The sequence below is a fragment of the Blennius ocellaris genome, assembly GCF_963422515.1.
Source record: "Blennius ocellaris genome assembly, chromosome: 4".
Classification (NCBI taxonomy): domain Eukaryota; kingdom Metazoa; phylum Chordata; class Actinopteri; order Blenniiformes; family Blenniidae; genus Blennius; species Blennius ocellaris.
Genome location: NC_137653.1, coordinates 84,263 through 104,692, shown reverse-complemented (window position 1 = coordinate 104,692; position 20,430 = coordinate 84,263). Strand labels below are relative to the sequence as shown.

The following is a 20,430-nucleotide window of genomic DNA, read 5'->3' as shown; positions in this document are numbered from 1 at the left end:
ACAGATGGACCCCCCCCCACCCCCCCAGGACACGGCGGGGTACCTGAGGGTCCCGGTGGAACATCTCGTACTGCAGGATCATCTGGCGGCTGATCTGCGAGCCGTGGAACACGATGACGTTCATGTGCGTCCAGGTGCGGAACTCGCGCTCCCAGTTGGTGATGGTGGACAGCGGGGCGATGATGAGGAAGGGCCCCCGCACCCCCATGCTGAACATCTCGAACAGGAAGGTGATGGACTGGATGGTCTTGCCCAAACCCATCTCGTCGGCCAGGATGCAGTTTTTCCTGGAGGACCACCGAGTAGTCGAGTATTAGAGTACTAGAGTATTAGAGTAGAAACTTTACCTCGTAGGGAAACGGAGGAAACACTGAACATGACGGACTTTATATGTTTGGCCACTAGATGGTGCTGTTGGTACTTTTAGTACTGAGGACACACACACACACACACACACACACACACACACACACACACACACACACACACACACACACACACACACACACACACACACACACACACACACACACACACACACACACACACACACACACACACACACACACACACACACACACACACGAACAATGAGCTTCTCGTGGACTAAGATGGATTGTTATTACGGTGACTGTCAAAATAAAACCACCAAGATGGATTGTTATTACGGTGACTGTCAAAATAAAACCACCAAGATGGATTGTTATTACGGTGACTGTCAAAATAAAACCACTAAGATGGATTGTTATTACGGTGACTGTCAAAATAAAACCACCAAGTTGGATTGTTATTACGGTGACTGTCAAAATAAAACCACCAAGATGGATTGTTATTACGGTGACTGTCAAAATAAAACCACCAAGATGGATTGTTATTACGGTGACTGTCAAAATAAAACCACCAAGTTGGATTGTTATTACGGTGACTGTCAAAATAAAACCACCAAGATGGATTGTTATTACGGTGACTGTCAAAATAAAACCACCAAGATGGATTGTTATTACGGTGACTGTCAAAATAAAACCACCAAGATGGATTGTTATTACGGTGACTGTCAAAATAAAACCACCAAGATGGATTGTTATTACGGTGACTGTCAAAATAAAACCACCAAGATGGATTGTTATTACGGTGACTGTCAAAATAAAACCACTAAGATGGATTGTTATTACGGTGACTGTCAAAATAAAACCACCAAGATGGATTGTTATTACGGTGACTGTCAAAATAAAACCACCAAGTTGGATTGTTATTACGGTGACTGTCAAAATAAGAGCACCAGGTTGTATTGTTATTGCGGTGACTGTCAAAATAAGAGCACCAGGTTGTATTGTTATTACAGTGACTGTCAAAATAAGAGCACCAGGTTGTATTGTTATTACGGTGACTGTCACAATAAGAGCGCAGAGCCCCACCTGTTGTACCAGTTGAAGAGCAGCCAGTTCATCCCCTCCAGCTGGTACTCCCTCAGCTGGTTGCCGTTGCGGTAATCTCTGGACCGGTCCAACTTCAGCCACTTGTCCGGAGCGGGACGTTCCTGAGGGAGAGACACTCCGTCAGGACGCCGTCGTGGACGGACACAACACAACTCGTCTCCAGTGTAAGAGCCTGTAATGGACCGTTGTGGTTGAACCACAGCGACATGTTGGTCTCTCCTATGATCTCCGATAATCAGCGGGGCTTATAGTCTGGAAACTACGGTAATTCAGGAAACCGTTCAATGGAGCCACAGGCTGAAACCACAGCGACATGTTGGTCTGGGGGTGGAACAAAAACCCTTGGTGGAGGTGTAGTGAGCCGTTTCCCTTCTTCTACCATCTCCTATAATCAGCGGGGCTTATAGTCTGGAAACTACGGTAATTTAGGAAACCGTTCAATGGAGCCACAGGCTGGAGACGCTGGACCTGATGGTGTCCTACTGCAGGGTTCCTCCACCTCCTCCACCTCCTCCACCCGGCTGCAGGACAGTTCCGGCTCACCAGGTGTCTCAGATCCGCCGGAAGCTTCTGGATTCTCTCGAACTCCTTGATCTTCTCGGGGTCCAGGTCCTCCTGCAGCTCCCAGGTCGCCTCCTCGTACGACAAGCTGCACCACTTCACCAGGTAGTGGGTCACCTCCTGCCACACACACACACACACACACACACACGACATGGCTGGAGCACACGCTGGACCAATCAGGCGCTGCGGACAGAGCAGGGCGCCGCCCACCTCGCCGGTCTCCGTGTCGGTGGTCACGGCCACCTCCAGGACCCGGTCCACCTCCACGTAGTCCGGGTTGAATATGTCCTCGTCGGGCTGGAGGGACAGGAAGCGTTATGATTATTCAGTTTCGGGGTTCCAGTGAGGCTCAGAACAAACCAAGATTTATTGAAGAAAATCATTTAAACGTTTCAAAATTAAATAAAAAGGTGATTTTAATTGAGTTTAACCAGATTTTAAAAGGAAAAACATAAACGGCCGTTATACTGAATCACTGCAGGATATTAAAATAGGATTTTTAACATCCTTGGATGAAAAACAAAGAAAAGAAAAAGTCCTGTGAGTCGGGTCAGAAGGTTTTATTGGAGAAAGGTTGGTCAAAGACACAAACACTTTTATTTATTTTATTTAATCAATCAATAAATCAATTAGCTAATTAATTTAATAAATAAACACATTTGTGTTTTTACTTTTAAAATCTGGTTAAACTTAATTAAAATCACATTTATTTTAGCAGCTATAATGAAGTGTTTTTGTTTCATGGAGGGAAACTTATTTTATTGATACTTTGTAATTTTTTAATTTTAAAAAGTTTTTTTTTTTTAATTCATTAATTAATACAATGAAATAAAAAACATTTTTAAATTAAATGAATCAATCAAGAAATAAATACATTTAATTAATAAATAAATAAGTGTTGCTTCAGGATCAACTCGCTGACATTGAGTGTGTGTGTGTGTGTGTGTGTGTGTGTGTGTGTGTGTGTGTGTGTGTGTGTGTGTGTGCGTGCCTCGGTGAAGAGGTGCTTCATCTGCGCCTGCTTGGTCCTGAAGCGTTTGATCTTCTGGTGGATGCGGGGGTCTTTCTCCAGCTCCTCCAGAGTCGCCCACTTGCAGTGCATGTAGGAGCTGCAGAGGAACAACAAGCCTCTGACTTCTGGTCCAGGAAATACGGTAAAACCACCGACAGCCACTGAAGTGAGGAGGATTCCTGTAATCTTGGTCTATGAAGGGTTTCAGACTGAGGTCTGAAGCTCCACTCTGCTGGAAACTCAAACTATTTACTATTTAGTGACTGACGATGGTGATGTTGCTATGGCGACAGGCTGACGTCCAGTCGGTAACTAGCGTCTGTTAACGTCTCTGGTCCAGTCTCTCAAAACATTAAACCTTTAAACCAAAACTAGTTTCTAAATGAAGCTTTTTGTTTGTTCTGGACGACGTCCAGCCTCATGTTTAGTTAAATGTTTTATTCACGTCGTGACGAAGCTTCAGAGAAACTTACAAATTCCTGTACTTCACGTAAAACTCCTCGGTATCGTCGGTTTGGTCCTCTGGTGAATTCTAGACAGGAGGAGGAGGAGGAGGAAGAGGAAGAGGAAGAGGAAGAGGAGGAGGAGGAGGAGGAGGAGGAGGACATGGTGACATGAGCCATTTCAAACAGCAGGAGGTGAAAAGGAGGAACTGAGGATCTTCACCTCCTTCTTGGCTCGTCTGACGGAGAGGATTTTCTCAATGATGTTGGCTTCGTCCTCCGGCGGCTCCTGAACGACACGTTAGACACTTTAGACACTTAAACACTTTAGACACTTAAACACTTTAGACACGTTCAACACGTTAAACACGTTAAACACATAAAACACGTTCAACACTTTAAACGTTAAATGTTGATAAACGTTTATATTTATTAAAGATGACTATCAGTTTATTTTGCAGTGTTTGTTGAGGTACGAGTCTAAAATGCTTCAACAGACGGACGACGTTTTATTACAAAATACCTGATGAACCTTAAATCCTTTCAAGTGAGCCAGCGACGCTTTGATCCTCAAAGGGAGCGATGAAGCTTCTGCTTGTTTCTTTACAGGTACGTTAATAAACCAGGTAATAAGTGTCTGTTCACTGGCTGGTTAAAACAACTATGATGTTTCACCACTAGGGGGCTCTCAACCTAAAAAAGGCCTGGTTGTTGTAATAAACACTATTTAAATGAAGTTAAGTGACTAATAGTGATTCTCTCTGTCCTGCAGGTGTGGCCTGTCTCTTTAAGAAGGTGGCATTCTGGGATATGGGGGGGGTGGGGGGGGGTCTGACCTCGGCCTGCCAGGCCAGAGCCGTGGCGTTGAGGGCAGAGATGCGTCCGGCCCCCAGGACGGCGATCGTCTCCCCGTCGTCGTCCACCACCTTAAAGTCCAGGTCCTCGTTGTACTTCCTCCGTTTGACCTGCCGGCCAGAACGCCGCTTCTGGAGGGGGGGGGGGGGGGGGGGGAGTAGGGGGGGGAGGGGGGGAGCGAGGGCGTTAATGGGGATCACACTGAGTGAAGTGAGAGAAGAAGAAGAAGACGCCAGCGAAGTGTGCGTGTGTGTGTGTGTGTGTCCACCATAACAAAGACGGGCTCACCGCGCTATCCAGGGGGTCCTGGCTGTCCTCGCCCCCCATGTGGAGGGCGGAGGTGGAGGTGGTGTCGTCGCTCTCCGCCCCCTCCTGCACCTCCTGGTTTCTCCTCTTCCCCTTCTTCTTCTTCTCCAGCGGGGCGGCGCCAGGGTCCCTGTGGGGGAGGGGCTCTGCTGAGGCTTTGATCTTTCTATTATCAAAGCAGCAGTTGGACGACCTGAGGACGACGTCTCACCAGAGAATGCCTCACTAGAGGAACGTCTCACCAGAGGGACGTCTCACCAGAGGAACGTCTCACTAGAGAACGTCTCACCAGAGGACGTCTCACTAGAGGAACGTCTCACCAGAGGGACGTCTCACTAGAGAACGTCTCACCAGAGGACGTCTCACCAGAGGAACGTCTCACCAGAGGACGTCTCACCAGAGGACATCTCACTAGAGGGACATCTCACTAGAGGGACATCTCACTAGAGGTACGTCTCACTAGAGGAACGTCTCACTAGAGGACGTCTCACGTCAGGAACCTGCTGCTCTGGTGAGGAGGGTGGCCACGCCCCCGCCCTCACCTGGAGGGTGGCCACGCCCCCACCTCACCTGGAGGGTGGCCACGCCCCCACCTCACCTGGAGGGTGGCCACAATAAATAAATAAATAACAACTACCAGTCTGGACAGTAAACAAACTGAGGTAAAGACTCTCCAGCAGGAGAACAAATAAATAAATAAATAAATAACTAACAAAGAACTCCCAGTGTGTCAGAGTTCAGCCAGAGAACCAGCAGTGACCTCAGTGACCTCAGTGACCTCGGTGACCTCGCTGCCCCCTGCTGGCGGCTGAGGAAGCAGCACCGAGTCTTCCTGGTGGAAACGCCTGCAGAGCCTCACCTGGGCTTGCGGAGCCTCACCTGGGCTTGCCGAGCCTCACCTGGGCTTGCCGAGCCTCACCTGGGCTTGTGGCCTCACCTGGGCTTGCCGGGCCTCACCTGGGCTTGCCGGGCCTCACCTGGGCTTGCCGGGCCTCACCTGGGCTTGCCGGGCCTCACCTGGGCTTGCCGGGCCTCACCTGGGCTTGCGGCCTCACCTGGGCTTGCGGAGCCTCACCTGGGCTTGTGGCCTCACCTGGGCTTGCGGCCCCTCTGTCTGGGCGCCGAGGGGGCCGGCGTCCTGCTGTTGGCCTGGCCGTGGTTCTTGCCGTGGGCCTGAGCGGTGTGGAGCGGCGCCACCCGGGCGTGGTGGGCGTGGCCAGCAGGGTGGGCGTGGCCAGCAGGGGGCGCTGCGGGGACAAACATGGCGGCAGTCAGACCTCCTCTACAAACAATAAGATCTGCTCCAACTCCTCATTCCACCATTCTTTGATCAATTACTGAGACTATTGCTTCATATCCTACTCTCACATTACTTCTGTACTTTCCTCTGTACTTTCAATGTGTATAATCGTTTGCATGTCTTCTGTGCCAATCATCACATTATTAGATTTCATTTTAGTACATTTCATATATCTATTATTATATATATTCATATCTATATTACATGATCTTATACTGGAGACATGAAGACTCAACATCACCTTTATAACACAATATTATCGCTTTACTCACTTTCTGGAGCAACAAGTCGTTTTAACACAAACTTAAATAAATATGACACACATATTGTGCAATTTAGTACAAAATTTAAAAAGCTGATATATTAAAGTTTTGACCAGAAAGAGGAATTTAAATCATTTCGTCCACCAACAAATCAACGTAACCCTGTGCTATGCTATGCTATGCTATACTGCGCTATGCTATAGTATGCTATGCTATCCTACATTACACTATGCTAAACTATGCTATGCTACACTATACTATGCTACACTATGCTATGTTATACTATGCTATGCTAAACTATACTATGCTAAACTATGCTATGCTACACTATGCTATGCTACACTATACTATGCTATGCTATGCTAAGCTAAGCTATCCTCAGAGAACTGCTGCCATTAAACTTTCTGACTCGTAGAAAATATTCACCTGTTTTGTAAAATTATTGTCGTTTTACATTCACAATATAAATAAATGATTAGAAACTGAAAACCTTTGTTTACTTGTTGAAGTAAACGTGTGGGATGTAATCTGATTACCTTGATTGGGGGGGGGAGGGGGCAGGACCTGGACCCGGACCTTGGGTTTCCTGCCTCGTTTCCCAGGAACCTTGAGGGGCGGCGGCGGCGGCTGAGGGTGTTTGAGGTCCTGGGGGGGCCGCTTGGCCTCCTTCCTCTTGGTCCGCCGCTCCTTCCTGTCCTTGCCCTCCTTGGCCTCCTTGCCCTCCTTGCTCCTCCTCAGAGTGACGGCCGCCACCGCCTGCTGCTGCTGCTGCTTCTCCTCCCGCCGTTTCTTTGGTTTGCTGCTCTCCTTCTCCTTCTCCTTCTCCTCTGCCGCCCCTCCCCCCCTCTCCCATTCTCTCTTGTCCTTTTTCTTCCGTTTCTTCTTCACCCGGCCGCCGCCCCCCCCCTCGTCCTCCTCGCTGACGGAGGCCGGGGGCCGGCCGGCCCCCCCGCAGTGCCTGGCGGCGTGGACCCCGGCCGCCGCGCAGTGATTGGACGCCGCCGTGCTGCCCACCGGGGTGAGGAGGCGGAGCTGGTCATTGGCCCCCACCACCAGGTGGCCCCGCGGGATTGTGGGAACGGCGGCTTGTGCGTTGCTGTTTTGGTCGGAGGAGGAGGTGGAGGAGGAGGTGGAGGAGGCCGGGGGTGGAGTGTGCTTCAGGAGGCCAGTGAACATCTGGAAACACAGAAATCAACCGTCACTCAAACTGCAGGATGGAGTCCTGATGACATCATAGCCCCCTGACCGCAAAGCATCTTGGGGTGTTCTGAGGTCACACACACACACACACACACACACACACACACACACACACACACACACACACACACACACACACACACACACACACACACACACACACACACACACACACACACACACACACACACACACACACCTGATCCGACTATCAGGTTACATTTCTCTTTGTTAATAATTGATCAGAATCATTGATGAGGGAGGCATGGCCATATTCCCAGCAGCCTCTGTGGGGGGTCTCTGGGGGGGGGGGTCTCTGGGGGGGGTCTCTGGGGGGTCTCTGGGGGGCCTCATGTCTGGAGCTCCTGCGTTATAAAGACGTTTCAAACTCCTTCATGCTAAATTCAGCCAAATGACCATTTCCTGGTTCAATCTGGGAATCAGCACCGACGCCGTCCACTGGGTGGCGCCACTCTGCTTTTACAGAACCGCTCCGACCCGGAGCGTCTCCCTCACCACAGAGTAACCCCTGGAGGAGTCTTGTGCTTGCAGTACAGGGATGGTCCTGGAGGGGGCGCTGCGCCGCGACTCCACACTGATGATCCTGAGCTTAATGACGCCTCTTCACAACCAACAGTCATGATCCCTGCAGGGAAACATGTCTGGAGGGGCTGGAACGGAAACAATCATTAAAAACCTCAAAACTAATTTTTGATGTTGGAATAATGTCACAACCCCCCCCCCCCCCCCCCCCCCCCCCCACCCTCCCCCGAGGTCCTAGTGGCCAGAGACGATATTACCGCCTCAGGAAACAGACATGCAGCTCGTTTCATGTTGATCTGACAGAGTGACGTCCTGCATGAGACCTGCTCAGTCCTGATGGAGTCGTCTGGGGAGAACCTTGGACTGGGACCCCCCAGACCCCTCCAGACCCCCCCCCCCCCACCACCACAAGTCCAAGAAATCAAGAATCACAGAAAGACAGACTATCGACAGCCTGAACTGATCGATGCTCAATGTTCCTCCATCTGAAGGTCACATCCAGGGTGTGTGTGTGTGTGTGTGTGTGTGTGTGTGTGTGTGTGTGTGTGTGTGTGTGTGTGTGTGTGTGTGTGTGTGTGTGTGTGTGTGTGTGCGTGTGGTTGAGTCACGGAGGCTAATTTCTCTTCAACTCCACTGATTATTCCTCCACATTGTTTTTCTACTGGTCATCGTTTGCTTCATCGATGGAGAAACAAACATGTGGAACAACCAGCTGCTGGTTTGAGGCTCAACTTTAAAGGCTCTTATTCTGAAAATCCCCTTCCTGAAGGTTCTCCAGCAGGACTGACCGTCTACACCTCCACAACTCTCTCTCTCTCTCTCTCTCTCTCTCGCTCTCCAAGCAGCCAATCAGAAATCAAACCCTATATAGTGTCATTGGGGGTTCAGCCAATCACAGTCAAGGTAGGCTCCTCCCCCCTTGGCTCCTCCCACAATGACCTGTAGAGGGGCTCGGTTGTCATGTGACCCGACTCCCAAAACGCTAGTAAACGTTTCCAGTTGTAGACGAAGCCTGAGGCTGCAGCTCAACACCGTTAATCCCAGATTATCAATCCCAGATTATCGATCCCAGATTATCGATCCCAGATTATCGATCCCAGATTATCGATCCTCGTCAGTCTCACCGCTAAAAACTGACAAACGTTGGTGACAAAGCAGGTTTGATGTCATTTTCTTTGTTGCTCCAGACTTATTGTGAACTTTAATGGAATCCTCCACTTTTTTCAGTTAATATTAAACTGCAGCGTGAACTAATCCTCCAGGATTACCTGGAAACCCTGGAAACCCTGGAATCCAGAGTCAAAGCCGTTACAGTTTGGTTCCTGACAAGATCAGAGCAGGAAACAGCCGTAAAGCACAGAAAGTTAACCTTTACATTGATCCATCCACTCTTCGGAATAGAAAAACCAGCGACTCACAGTCACGTGACTCCTCACAGAGTCACGTGACTCCTCACAGTCATGTGACTCCTCACAGTCATGTGACTCCTCACAGGTAATCCAGTCAACTAGTAGGGTTTCATTAACCCTTTCACACCGTCAGCTGCTGTTTTCATCCACTAACTTTACTGCTGGAAAAATACATCACACGATTTTTAAACTTATTCTTTGGCATAAATCTGTTAATCCACCTGATCCCGGGTGCGTTTGTTTCGCTGACCACCAGCAGCCAGCAGGGCATCGCGACGAGAACAAAGAAAGTGTCATGGCCGACGCTCCGTGAGGAAACCTGGCGTCTCCACGTCCACCTGGACATTAACTCCACACAAACGACGTCCTGCGGCCTCGCCGGAGGCCATGGACACGTCTCATAGAGGCCACGCCCCCTGGGAGGAGAGGCCACGCCCCCTGGGAGGACTGCTGCTGTGATGCAGGCGGCCTGAGAAACCGCCGCACGGTTCCTACGACCGCCGAGGGCGAGATGGAGCCTTAAACCTGCCGGCATTCAGTGTCTGTGTGTGTGTGTGTGTGTGTGTGTGTGTGTGTGTGTGTGTGTGTGTGTGTGTTTTAGTCAAAGACGTTTTGTTTTTAAAATGCAGAACAGAACAACCTCACGCCGTGACGCTGATGCTCCGGTGACTTGTGTGTCTCACAGGTATGAGGGATCATCTCAATCACACACACACACACACACACACACACACACACACACACACACACACACACACACACACACACACACACACACACACACACACACACACACACACACACACACACACACACACACACACACACACACACACACACACACAGTGGCCTCGTCGCCGGCTGGTTCGAAGGAGAGAGGGAAGCGGGGGGTGGCGGGGGTATATCAGGGCCGTTGCCATGGAAACTAGCTCTCTGTGCCAAAGCTGCTGGGACTGGGGAGGTGGACGTAAACACGTGGTCACCATGGTAACCCCTTCGTCGGTCAGAATCTGCAGCCGCTTCTTCCCGTCGGTGAATCAAACCTCATCAACATCGCCAATACTCGTCTCGTACAGGTGAGGCGAGCTCAGAGAGCGTCAACGGGCTCCGACGTCAACAACAAACAAGACGATATCCACACGAGGAAAACAAAGTCCCTGATCAACACAACAAGAGGTTCTACCAGAACCAGACGTTCTTCTATCTGTGGCTGTTAAAACCTTCAGTTCTTTAACGCGTCACAGCTTCTGTTGGAGGAAAATACCAACCATGAACACATGAAAGCAGATTCTACCACTGCTTCGTGCAAACCTCAGATCAAAGCTGATCAAAGCAGAACAGAAACAGTTGAATTTCCTGTTCCGGCTCCGTCAAGCTGGAACCCTGCAGAACTGCACTTTAACATTAATCCTATTAAAAACACTTCTATGTGATCAGCCTGACCTTGTCTGACCCGGGAGGAGGAGTGGAACCCTGGATGGATGCTTCCCTCATGCTGGAACCACAGGAAACCACGGGGAACCAAAGGGAACCACGAGGAACCACAGTGAACCAGAAGGAACCACCAGGAAGACCAACAGCTGGACCCTGATGTTCTTAATCTAAACCTGTCATGACAAGACGAGGATCCGACACGACGAGAACAAAGAGATTATCTACGCTGGAAAACTTCCCAGTGATACTATATAATAATAATATGACATGATGAGGAACGTTCAGGAGAACAACTCTCCTCTCATGAGCCACAGTCCTTCAATGGTTCTTCATGAGTCCTTGTTTTAGACTTCGACACGAGCAGATCAGAAAACGCTGATCTCGCTGCGGCGCCTCCCGTCTGCTGACCTGCTTTGATCTGCAGCTGCTAAATAATACAAAGGAAATATTTAAAGATCAAAGAAGTAGATTTAAAATGGCGGGCTCCTCCATCCTGGGCCTTCAGGCCTTCAAACTGAGTGAGATGACGGAGGACAGGAGCAGAACTGGGCCACTGGGCAGAACGAGCAACACCACTGAGCCGCCGCGCGCAAGCTAGGCCACGTTAGCATGACGCCCAAACCTTCAGCCGCCTCCACCGCCGGTGGGGAACGGGAGTCTTCAGTTCACATACCGGACGGCCCGGCTGGGGTCAGAGGTCAGCGGGGGACTGATCCTACCTGCTCACACCGCCACAATACTGCTGCTCATGAGCAAGGCACGCTGGAATCATTCTCCATTTCTCCCCTCTTTTCTAACACGTAACATATAGATCGTTAAATTAAGGTCAGCTGATCTCTGGAGGAGCGTCTCTGCTTTGTTTACATTCATTCTGTTTGTTTATTTTTGCACATGTATGTATGGATGTATGGATGGATGGATGGATGGATGGATGGATGGATGGATGGATGATAACTCCTCCTCCATCGGTTGAGTCCCTCTCTTCTTCATCACAGACTGAAGGTTTGTATTTGTCAACAACCTCCTGCTCCTCGGCTACAAACACTCCCAGGTAACCACTGGCTAAAATTAGCCGCTACGCTAACTCAGGCTCAGTGATGACCTGAGCTGCTGCCATCCAGCTACACACACACACACACACACACACACACGGTTCAACGTGCTAACATGGATGAGTACATGAATCAGAAACACTCCTCCGCATAGAAACATTCACTAACAGACAAGACATTGTCTTTCTACAAACAGTCTCTCGCTGACACAGACCACACACACACTCACACACACACACACACACACACACACACACACACACACACACACACACACACCAGTGACGTGCTGCAGTAGCTCTGCCAGTCATGTGAAGCCAAACACAGCTGAGGGAGGCTGCCTGCATTCACACTGCCTATGAATCAATAACACACACACACACACACACACACACACACACACACACACACACACACACACACACACACACACACACACACACACACACACACACACACACACACACACACACACACACACACACACACACACACACACACACACACACACACACACACACACACACACACACACACACACCACTGCAGTCTCATCGATGGAGCCGCTTCCTTTCATGGCAACAAAGCAGAGTTTGAGGACGAGGGGACAGTGGGCTGGGGGACAGTGGGCCGGGGGACAGTGGACTGGGGACACTGTGCTGGGAGACGCCGGGCCGGGGGACAGTGGACTGGGGGACACTGTGCTGGGAGACGCCGGGCCGGGGGACAGTGGACTGGGAGACACCGGGCTGGGGGACAGTGGACTGGGGGACACTGTACTGGGAGACGCCGGGCCGGGGGACGCCGGCCTTCAGTGGAGAACCAGCAGGTCTCAGATCCAGGTTCTCATTGAGAGGTGGAGGGACAGGTCTCCGCGGTAAGGACGCAGGACGGACAAGGCTCCAGTCACATGACCTCTGAAGGGCTGTGGGCGGGGCTTCCTGTGCGGGGTGACCAGTCCACACCTGATCACACCCTTCCAGCTTGAAGGACGCCATGTTGGGCAGTTTCTGTTTCTGCCACTAGGCGGCGCTGTTGCATTGAGAATAAGTTTGAAGTATTTAATTTATTTTTCCTTTTACACATTTCTTATTTCTTGTACAATATTGTAAATATCACCAGCGGTAGCGGGTAGCGGTAGTTGGTTAGCGGTAGCGGGTGGGAGGTAGCGAGTTAGCGGTAGCGGGTTAGCGGTAGCGGTAGTGGGTGAGCGGCCATGTTTCCCTGGCGGCGGCCTGCCGCTGCAGCGCGGGGCCTGGCGCCCGGCCGACAGACCGCTGCGTCACATCATTTCCACAAAGTGTGACTCAGCACTTCGGCGCAGCTCCACTCATAAATACTAGAATCAGCTGGCCGGCACCCAACAAGCAGGAATAAATACTAAATACTGAAACGCAGTAAAGAAGAAGCGACTCGTCAGCGGCGGAAATATTCTGCTTTTAACGACGGAATCTGTAAGAACAATCAGTGACGGGACGTCAGATGCTGGACTGAACCTGTTCCTCTCAGGCTGACCACAGACCAGTTCTGACCACAGACCAGTTCTAACCACAGACCAGTTCTGACCACAGACCAGTTCTGACCAGAGACCAGTTCTGACCACAGACCAGTTCTGACCACAGACCAGTTCTGACCACAGACCAGTTCTGACCAGAGACCAGTTCTGACCACAGACCAGTTCTGACCAGAGACCAGTTCTGACCAGAGACCAGTTCTGATCAGAGACCAGTTCTGACCACAGACCAGTTCTGACCAGAGACCAGTTCTGACCACAGACCAGTTCTGACCACAGACCAGTTCTGACCACAGACCAGTTCTGACCAGAGACCAGTTCTGATCAGAGACCAGTTCTGACCAGAGACCAGTTCTGACCACAGACCAGTTCTGACCAGAGACCAGTTCTGACCACAGACCAGTTCTGATCAGAGACCAGTTCTAACCACAGACCAGTTCTGACCACAGACCAGTTCTGATCAGAGACCAGTTCTGACCACAGACCAGTTCTGACCACAGACCAGTTCTGACCACAGACCAGTTCTGACCACAGACCAGTTCTGACCAGAGACCAGTTCTGATCAGAACTGGTTCATTTTGTAAACGAGCTTGAAAAAAGCTTTTTGTCTATTTATGCTGCCGTCCTCCACGACCAGGAGACAGTGATGAGACATGAGACATGAGACGGAGAACGAACCTGCTGCTTGTCCTTCTTGAGTATTTTCATCTTCTGTCCTTCACTGCATCTGTGAACAGAAGAGAACAGGTCACATGATTCAGGAGAAAGAACCTGGACCAGAACCCTCACATGGTTTGAGGAACCAGTCACATGATTCAGGAGCCTCGCCAGAGACCATGGCTGGGAGGCGGAGCTTGAACAAGGAACTCCAAACTTTTCTTTCATTCAATCAATCTCTCCCCCTCCCCCTCTCTCCAAAATAAAGTTCCCCACTGTAGTGATCAGTCACTGTGGGGAACTTTATTTTGTAGAGGAAGTAGTGTTGTTATTCCAGCGTGTGAAGCTCGGATGGAGAGACGAGAGAAAGAGAAACGTTTGTGAGAAGTGTTGCTGAAGCTCCGCCCCCGACACCTCCACACCTCCTACACTTTATTTTGGAACAATTTATCAACGTTAAAGTACATCTCTCTCTTATTGCATTTGATTTATTTATGGTTTTCAAAAGATTGAGTGAATTTCAACAATTATTTTTTACAACTACGTTAAGATATTTCTACATATTTAACAGGAGTCGTTTTTTTAAAACTTGTTCAATAAATGTTCCACATTCAAAGACATAATTGTGTAAATAATGCTGATTTCAATATTGACCAAAATAATGCTGATTTCAATATTGACCAAAATAATGCTAATTTCAATATTGACCAAAATAATGCTGATTTCAATATTGACCAAAATAATGCTGATTTCAATATTGACCAAAATAATGCTGATTTCAATATTGACCAAAATAATTGATTAGGATTGTTTCCTAATGGAGCAGCACCATCAGGCAGTGACTGCTGACGTAGCTCTAGGTTGCACCACCCACCATATGTTGTGAGTTATAGAAGGCACCGTCACACCCTCTGGGTGGAGCACATTCCTCGCATACATTTCTTCCTGGGAGAGACGGAGACACAGAGAGAGAGAGGAAGTCAAGAGATGAAGAGCGTCTCTCGAAACAACAATGTAGAGCTACACACACTAGAAGAACAGAGATCATAGAGACAGGAAGTAGAACAGAGATCATAGAGACACAGGAAGTAGAACAGAGATCATAGAGACACAGGAAGTAGAACAGAGATCATAGAGACACAGGAAGTAGAACAGAGATCATAGAGACACAGGAAGTAGAACAGAGATCATAGAGACACAGGAAGTAGAACAGAGATCATAGAGACACAGGAAGTATAACAGAGATCATAGAGACACAGGAAGTAGAACAGAGATCATAGAGACACAGGAAGTATAACAGAGATCATAGAGACACAGGAAGTAGAACAGAGATCATAGAGACACAGGAAGTAGAACAGAGATCATAGAGACACAGGAAGTAGAACAGAGATCATAGAGACACAGGAAGTAGCAAACTTCTTCCACTGATTTTTGATGAATCAGCACTTCTGACGACGAGACGCAACTTCAGGGAGACGATGAGACGAATTATTATTATATATATATATTATTGACGCTGCGTCACGATTCCATAGTTCTACATTCTGAGTTCAGGAAATGAGTAAATAAGTATTTTTTTCTCCTCCACTGATAAAGTTTCACTGTGAAACTCCAGAAACTCCAGAAACTCCAGAAACTCCAGCGTTCTGAAGAAACGTCACTGGATCATTTTAGATTGAATGAAACTGTAAAATCCTCCTGGTGCAACGAGCAACGGCAGGCTGGAGTTGCTGGTGATGAAGTCGTTGGCGATGAAGTTGCTGGCAATGGAGTTGCTGGCGATGGAGTTGGTGGCGATGGAGTTGGTGGCGATGGAGTTGGTGGCGATGGAGTTGCTGGCGATGTACCAACTATCTTCCTCGTCATATTTTGTCAGAACATAATTTAGTGTGTCGCTCTCGTTCATATCCCACCAGTCCTCTTCTGTACTTGCTGACGGACGACGATACGTAGTACTCAGTACTCGGTACTGAATACTCTGTACCCAGTGGAGTATCGGACCCAATGCTAGTATCAGTACATCTCTACTGTTTGTAATTTACTATATTTATTCTCCCCACTCCTCCACCTCGTCTCTCTGACGACGTGACGATATGAAAGACTGGGACGAGATTTTTCTCGTTTTCACACTGAGAAATGAAGAACTGGGACCCGAGAGCACTTTTAAGAAGCAAAGAGCAGTTTTAAGAAGATAAACGGGACCGGGGGCGTTTCCATCGGTTACGACCGGGTGTTTCCCCGTCACCTTCCAGGACCTCCATCACTGTGAGCACATGGAGGTAGAGCGCTACGTCACCACTGCCTCTCTACCGCTATAGATCCTCACTGCAGCATCTGCTAGGTTTACACTTCCTCCCCACAACAAACATCAACTCTCTCCGCCAACATGGAGCTTTGATCTCACACACCGTCTGCTTTGATCTCACACACCGTCTGCTTTGATTCACACTTTGTTTTCTGCACTGTAGTATCGCAGTGAAGCAAAAGGAAACTTTGCTCACGAATTTGTTGATGTTAAAAGTTCATGAATCTGTACATCTGCTGGGTTCCTTACATTGACTGCAGAACACCATGTAGATCTGCTGGGTTCCTTACATTGACTGTAGAACACCATGTAGATCTGCTGGGTTCCTTACACTGACTGTAGAACACCATGTAGATCTGCTGGGTTCCTTACACTGACTGTAGAACACCATGTATGGTATAGACCTATAGCACATAGTACAATAATAGAAAATGAGGTCCCCGTTCTTTCTCTTGTCCCAATTTAATTCAAACGTTTTGATTCCTGGTACAGGACTTGTTCACTTGTTGCATTTATCTGCACCTTTCTTTGTAATTCAAAATACTGTGCAGACACTGTGTACTGCAGACCTTGCATACTGCAGACACTGCGTACTGCGTACTGCAGACGCTGCGTACTGCAGACACTACGTACCGCGGACACTGCGTACACTACTGCAGACACTGCGTACTGCGGACACTGCGTACTGCGGACACTGCGTACTGCGGACACTGCGTACTGCAGACACTGCGTACCGTAGACACTGCGTACCGTAGACACTACGTACTGCGGACACTACGTACTGCAGACACTACGTACTGCGGACACTACGTACTGCAGACACTACGTACTGCGGACACTGCGTACCGCGGACACTGCGTACCGCAGACACTGCGTACTGCAGAGGCTGTTGGTTGGTGGAGCTGCAGCCTTTGCATATTATTTGCATAGTGTTTGTTTAAATGGCGTATGAATTAGTTTTAATGGAATTCAACAAGTTCTCATGTCAGCAGGTAACTAAAGGTTAGTACTCATACTTGTACTCATAACGAGGCGTTAATTCAGAGCTGCTGTTTCAGAGCGACAGACCGTCAAAGCTGCGGGAGCGCCGCCGTGGTGGCGGAGCGGCGCCGTGGTGGCGGAGCGACGCCGTGGTGACGGAGCGACGGGCGACGTCCCGGCGCCGCCGCGCACAAACACCCCACACCGGTAAATAAACGGCGGCGGCGGCTGATCAGGTGCGGAACAGGACAGCGAGGGGAGAACGAGGCATCGTGAAGTCTCCGGTTGCCATGGTGACGACAAATGACTTTGCCGTTGGTCAACCAAGACGTTGGTTTTGTTGACAGGAGCCGCAGGCCGACGCCCAGCAGAGGGTTTAAAGGGGCGGCGGCCATTTGTTTTCATTTGAGGTCTGCAGACCGGCCGCTGCTCGCCACTTCCTGTGTTCAGACCGGAGCGTCAACAACAACGACTGCATCCTGAACCTTCAGTCTTCCGGCGAGGATTCTAGTAGACGAACCCCGTCAGAACGACGGCGTCACGTCGCAGCAGGCAGAGGAAACACCGGCAGACTCACTGCCTCAAAGAAACGAGAGATCAAAGGGAAGTGAAGGAAAACAGCAGCGTGAAGAGGAGCAGGTCTTCACAACAGAGAGGAAGATGAAGGCCGCCGTGCGAAAGAGAGAGAGAGAGAGAGAGACGGCGTGGAGGATTTCCTCCTGCAAGTCCTTTCATCCCTCCGTCACCTGGAGGATCGACGCCACAGACGCTTCCGCAGACGAGACGACGGCGAGTGTAAAGAGTTCGCTGACGGACGTGGACGGACGTGGACAGACGTGGGCAGACGTGGACAGACGTGGACGGACGTGGGCAGACGTGGGCAGACGTGGACGGACGTGGACGGACGTGGAGAGATGTGGACAGACGTGGACGGACAAGGAGGGACGTGGAGGGACATGGACGGACATGGAGGGACATGGATGGACGTGGACGGACATGGATGGACGTGGACGGCAATGGATGGGCGTGGACGGACGTGCGACGTGGACGAATGTGGGATTTGGACAGACGTGGAGGGACGTGGAGGGACGTGGAGAGATGTGGACGGACATGGACAGACATGGACGGACATGGAGGGACGGGGACGGACGTGGAGGGACGTGGAGAGACGTGGACCATGTGGACGGACGTGAACGGACATGGACGGATGTTGACGTGGACGGACGTGGACGGACGTGGACGGACGTGGACGGATGTTGATGTGGACGGACATGGAGGGACGTGGACGATGTTGACGTGGACGGACATGGAGGGACGTGGACGGATGTTGACGTGGACGGACGTGGACGGATGTTGATGTGGACGGACATGGAGGGACGTGGACGGATGTTGACGTGGACGGACATGGACGGACGTTGATGTGGACGGACATGGAGGGACGTGGACGGATGTTGACGTGGACGGACATGGACGGACGTGGACAGACGTGGAGGGACGTGGACGGACACGAAGACGGGACACGTCTGGACAGAATCTTCCTGTTGAGCTGAAAGCAGCAAGAGAAGCGATTCTCCTCCTGGAACAACCAGAATATTATTCATTTCCGAAATGTTGACGACCTGAATTACTTTTAGAAAACGTGACGAGGAGCTGAAGAGATGAAGAACAACTCCTGTGACGTTCTGGGGGTTCGTTTCCACGACAACGGTGCTCTGTGGAACCGAGGACGGCTCCCAAGGTGAAACTTGTTTTTAAAAAACGACTCGGTCGCCGAGGAAACAGATGAAAATTTTACTTTTTCAAAAGACTCCGTTGCCACGGAAATAGAGGAAAACACAACTTTTTGAAAACGGCTCCCGAAGCAGAGCGTTTTGAAAACACTCCCGGCTGTTTCCATGGAAACGGAGGAAACGCAACCTTTCGAAAATGGTCTGACTGAACCGGGAAACGTCGCCCTTATGAAGCAGGTAGGGAAGGTAGGGAAGGTAGGGAAGAAGGTAGGGAAGCAGGTCAGCAGGTAGGGAAGGTAGGGAAGCAGGTAGGGAAGCAAGTAAGGAAGGAGGTAGGGAAGCAGGTCGGGAAGGTAGGGAAGCAGGTCAGCAGGTAGGGAAAGTAGGGAAGCAGGTAGGGAAGGTCGGGAAGCAGGTAGGGAAGGTAGGGAAGCAGGGAGTGAAGCAGGTAGGGAAGGTCGGGAAGCAGGTAGGGAAGGTAGGGAAGGTAGGGAAGCAGGTCAGCAGGTAGGGAAGGTAGGGAAGCAGGTAGGGAAGCAAGTAAGGAAGGAGGTAGGGAAGCAGGTCGGGAAGGTAGGGAAGCAGGTCAGCAGGTAGGGAAAGTAGGGAAGCAGGTAGGGAAGGTAGGGAAGAAGGTAGGGAAGCAGGTCAGCAGGTAGGGAAGGTAAGGAAGCAGGTCGGGAAGCAGGTAGGGAAGGTAGGGTATGTTTACTGATCAGTTGTTTACTGTTCATGCTGCGGCGGCAAACAAAACCTTTTACCAAAATAAAATCAGGAGCTAATTGAAGTCAGCTTTGTCTTCAACAGGAGGAAACGACTGACTCTGCCCACGAGCTGAGCAGCCGAGGGAATCAAACCTTCCCCTCCAGGATCAAACATGAAGTCACGGAACCATGTTTGTGTTTATGTCGGCGTCATTGTTTATATTGACGAAAGTCCCGTCATACATGACTGAACTGATTGATCCTTTATCCTCCAACACGTCTGGAGGCAGTGAGGCCTTACACGGCCCTACATACTGAGACTACTGAGGGGGCGTGTCCAACCTGCGTCCACAGCAGGAAGGTCAAAGGTCACCGGAGCCCAGTGGCTGACCTTCCAAAGGTCACAACCAAACTCTGGCTTCTCAGACAACTTTAGAACTCCTTTTGTTCGGATCTGCTTTGTTTTTGGTTTTTGTTGTTGTTTTGTTTGGATTTGTGTTTTTTCCTAATATTTTTCAAAGATACTTTAAGGAATATTATTTGTTCTTAAGGCACCTTGATATTTAATTGTATGGATGCTAATTAAACAATATTTGTTTCTGTATTTCTACTGTGATGTTGTAATTTGCCTTGTTAAAGTAAAAAACTCAATAAACATATATATATTAAAAAAAAAGAACACTGGCTTTTCACAGTAAAATCTACCTTTTTGTGAAAGATTTT

General features: G+C 49.7%; 1 protein-coding gene across 2 annotated transcripts in view; it reads right to left on the bottom strand.

Moving 5' to 3' along the window:
* Positions 1-20,430, bottom strand: part of chd6 (chromodomain helicase DNA binding protein 6) — a 56,481-nt gene that overhangs the window by 31,222 nt on the left and 4,829 nt on the right. For both annotated transcript variants that reach the window (XM_080494984.1, XM_080494983.1), the window contains exons 2-14: positions 14,862-14,932; positions 14,009-14,057; positions 6,716-7,355; positions 5,710-5,863; positions 4,599-4,746; positions 4,292-4,441; positions 3,679-3,744; positions 3,486-3,544; positions 2,992-3,109; positions 2,211-2,297; positions 1,980-2,117; positions 1,416-1,537; positions 44-287 (exon numbers count right to left, since the gene is read on the bottom strand). In XM_080494984.1, the coding sequence (XP_080351110.1) occupies positions 44-287; positions 1,416-1,537; positions 1,980-2,117; positions 2,211-2,297; positions 2,992-3,109; positions 3,486-3,544; positions 3,679-3,744; positions 4,292-4,441; positions 4,599-4,746; positions 5,710-5,863; positions 6,716-7,355; positions 14,009-14,038 (1,956 nt within the window). In that variant the 5' untranslated portion in view covers positions 14,039-14,057; positions 14,862-14,932. The remainder of the gene's footprint in view (positions 1-43; positions 288-1,415; positions 1,538-1,979; positions 2,118-2,210; positions 2,298-2,991; positions 3,110-3,485; positions 3,545-3,678; positions 3,745-4,291; positions 4,442-4,598; positions 4,747-5,709; positions 5,864-6,715; positions 7,356-14,008; positions 14,058-14,861; positions 14,933-20,430) is intronic.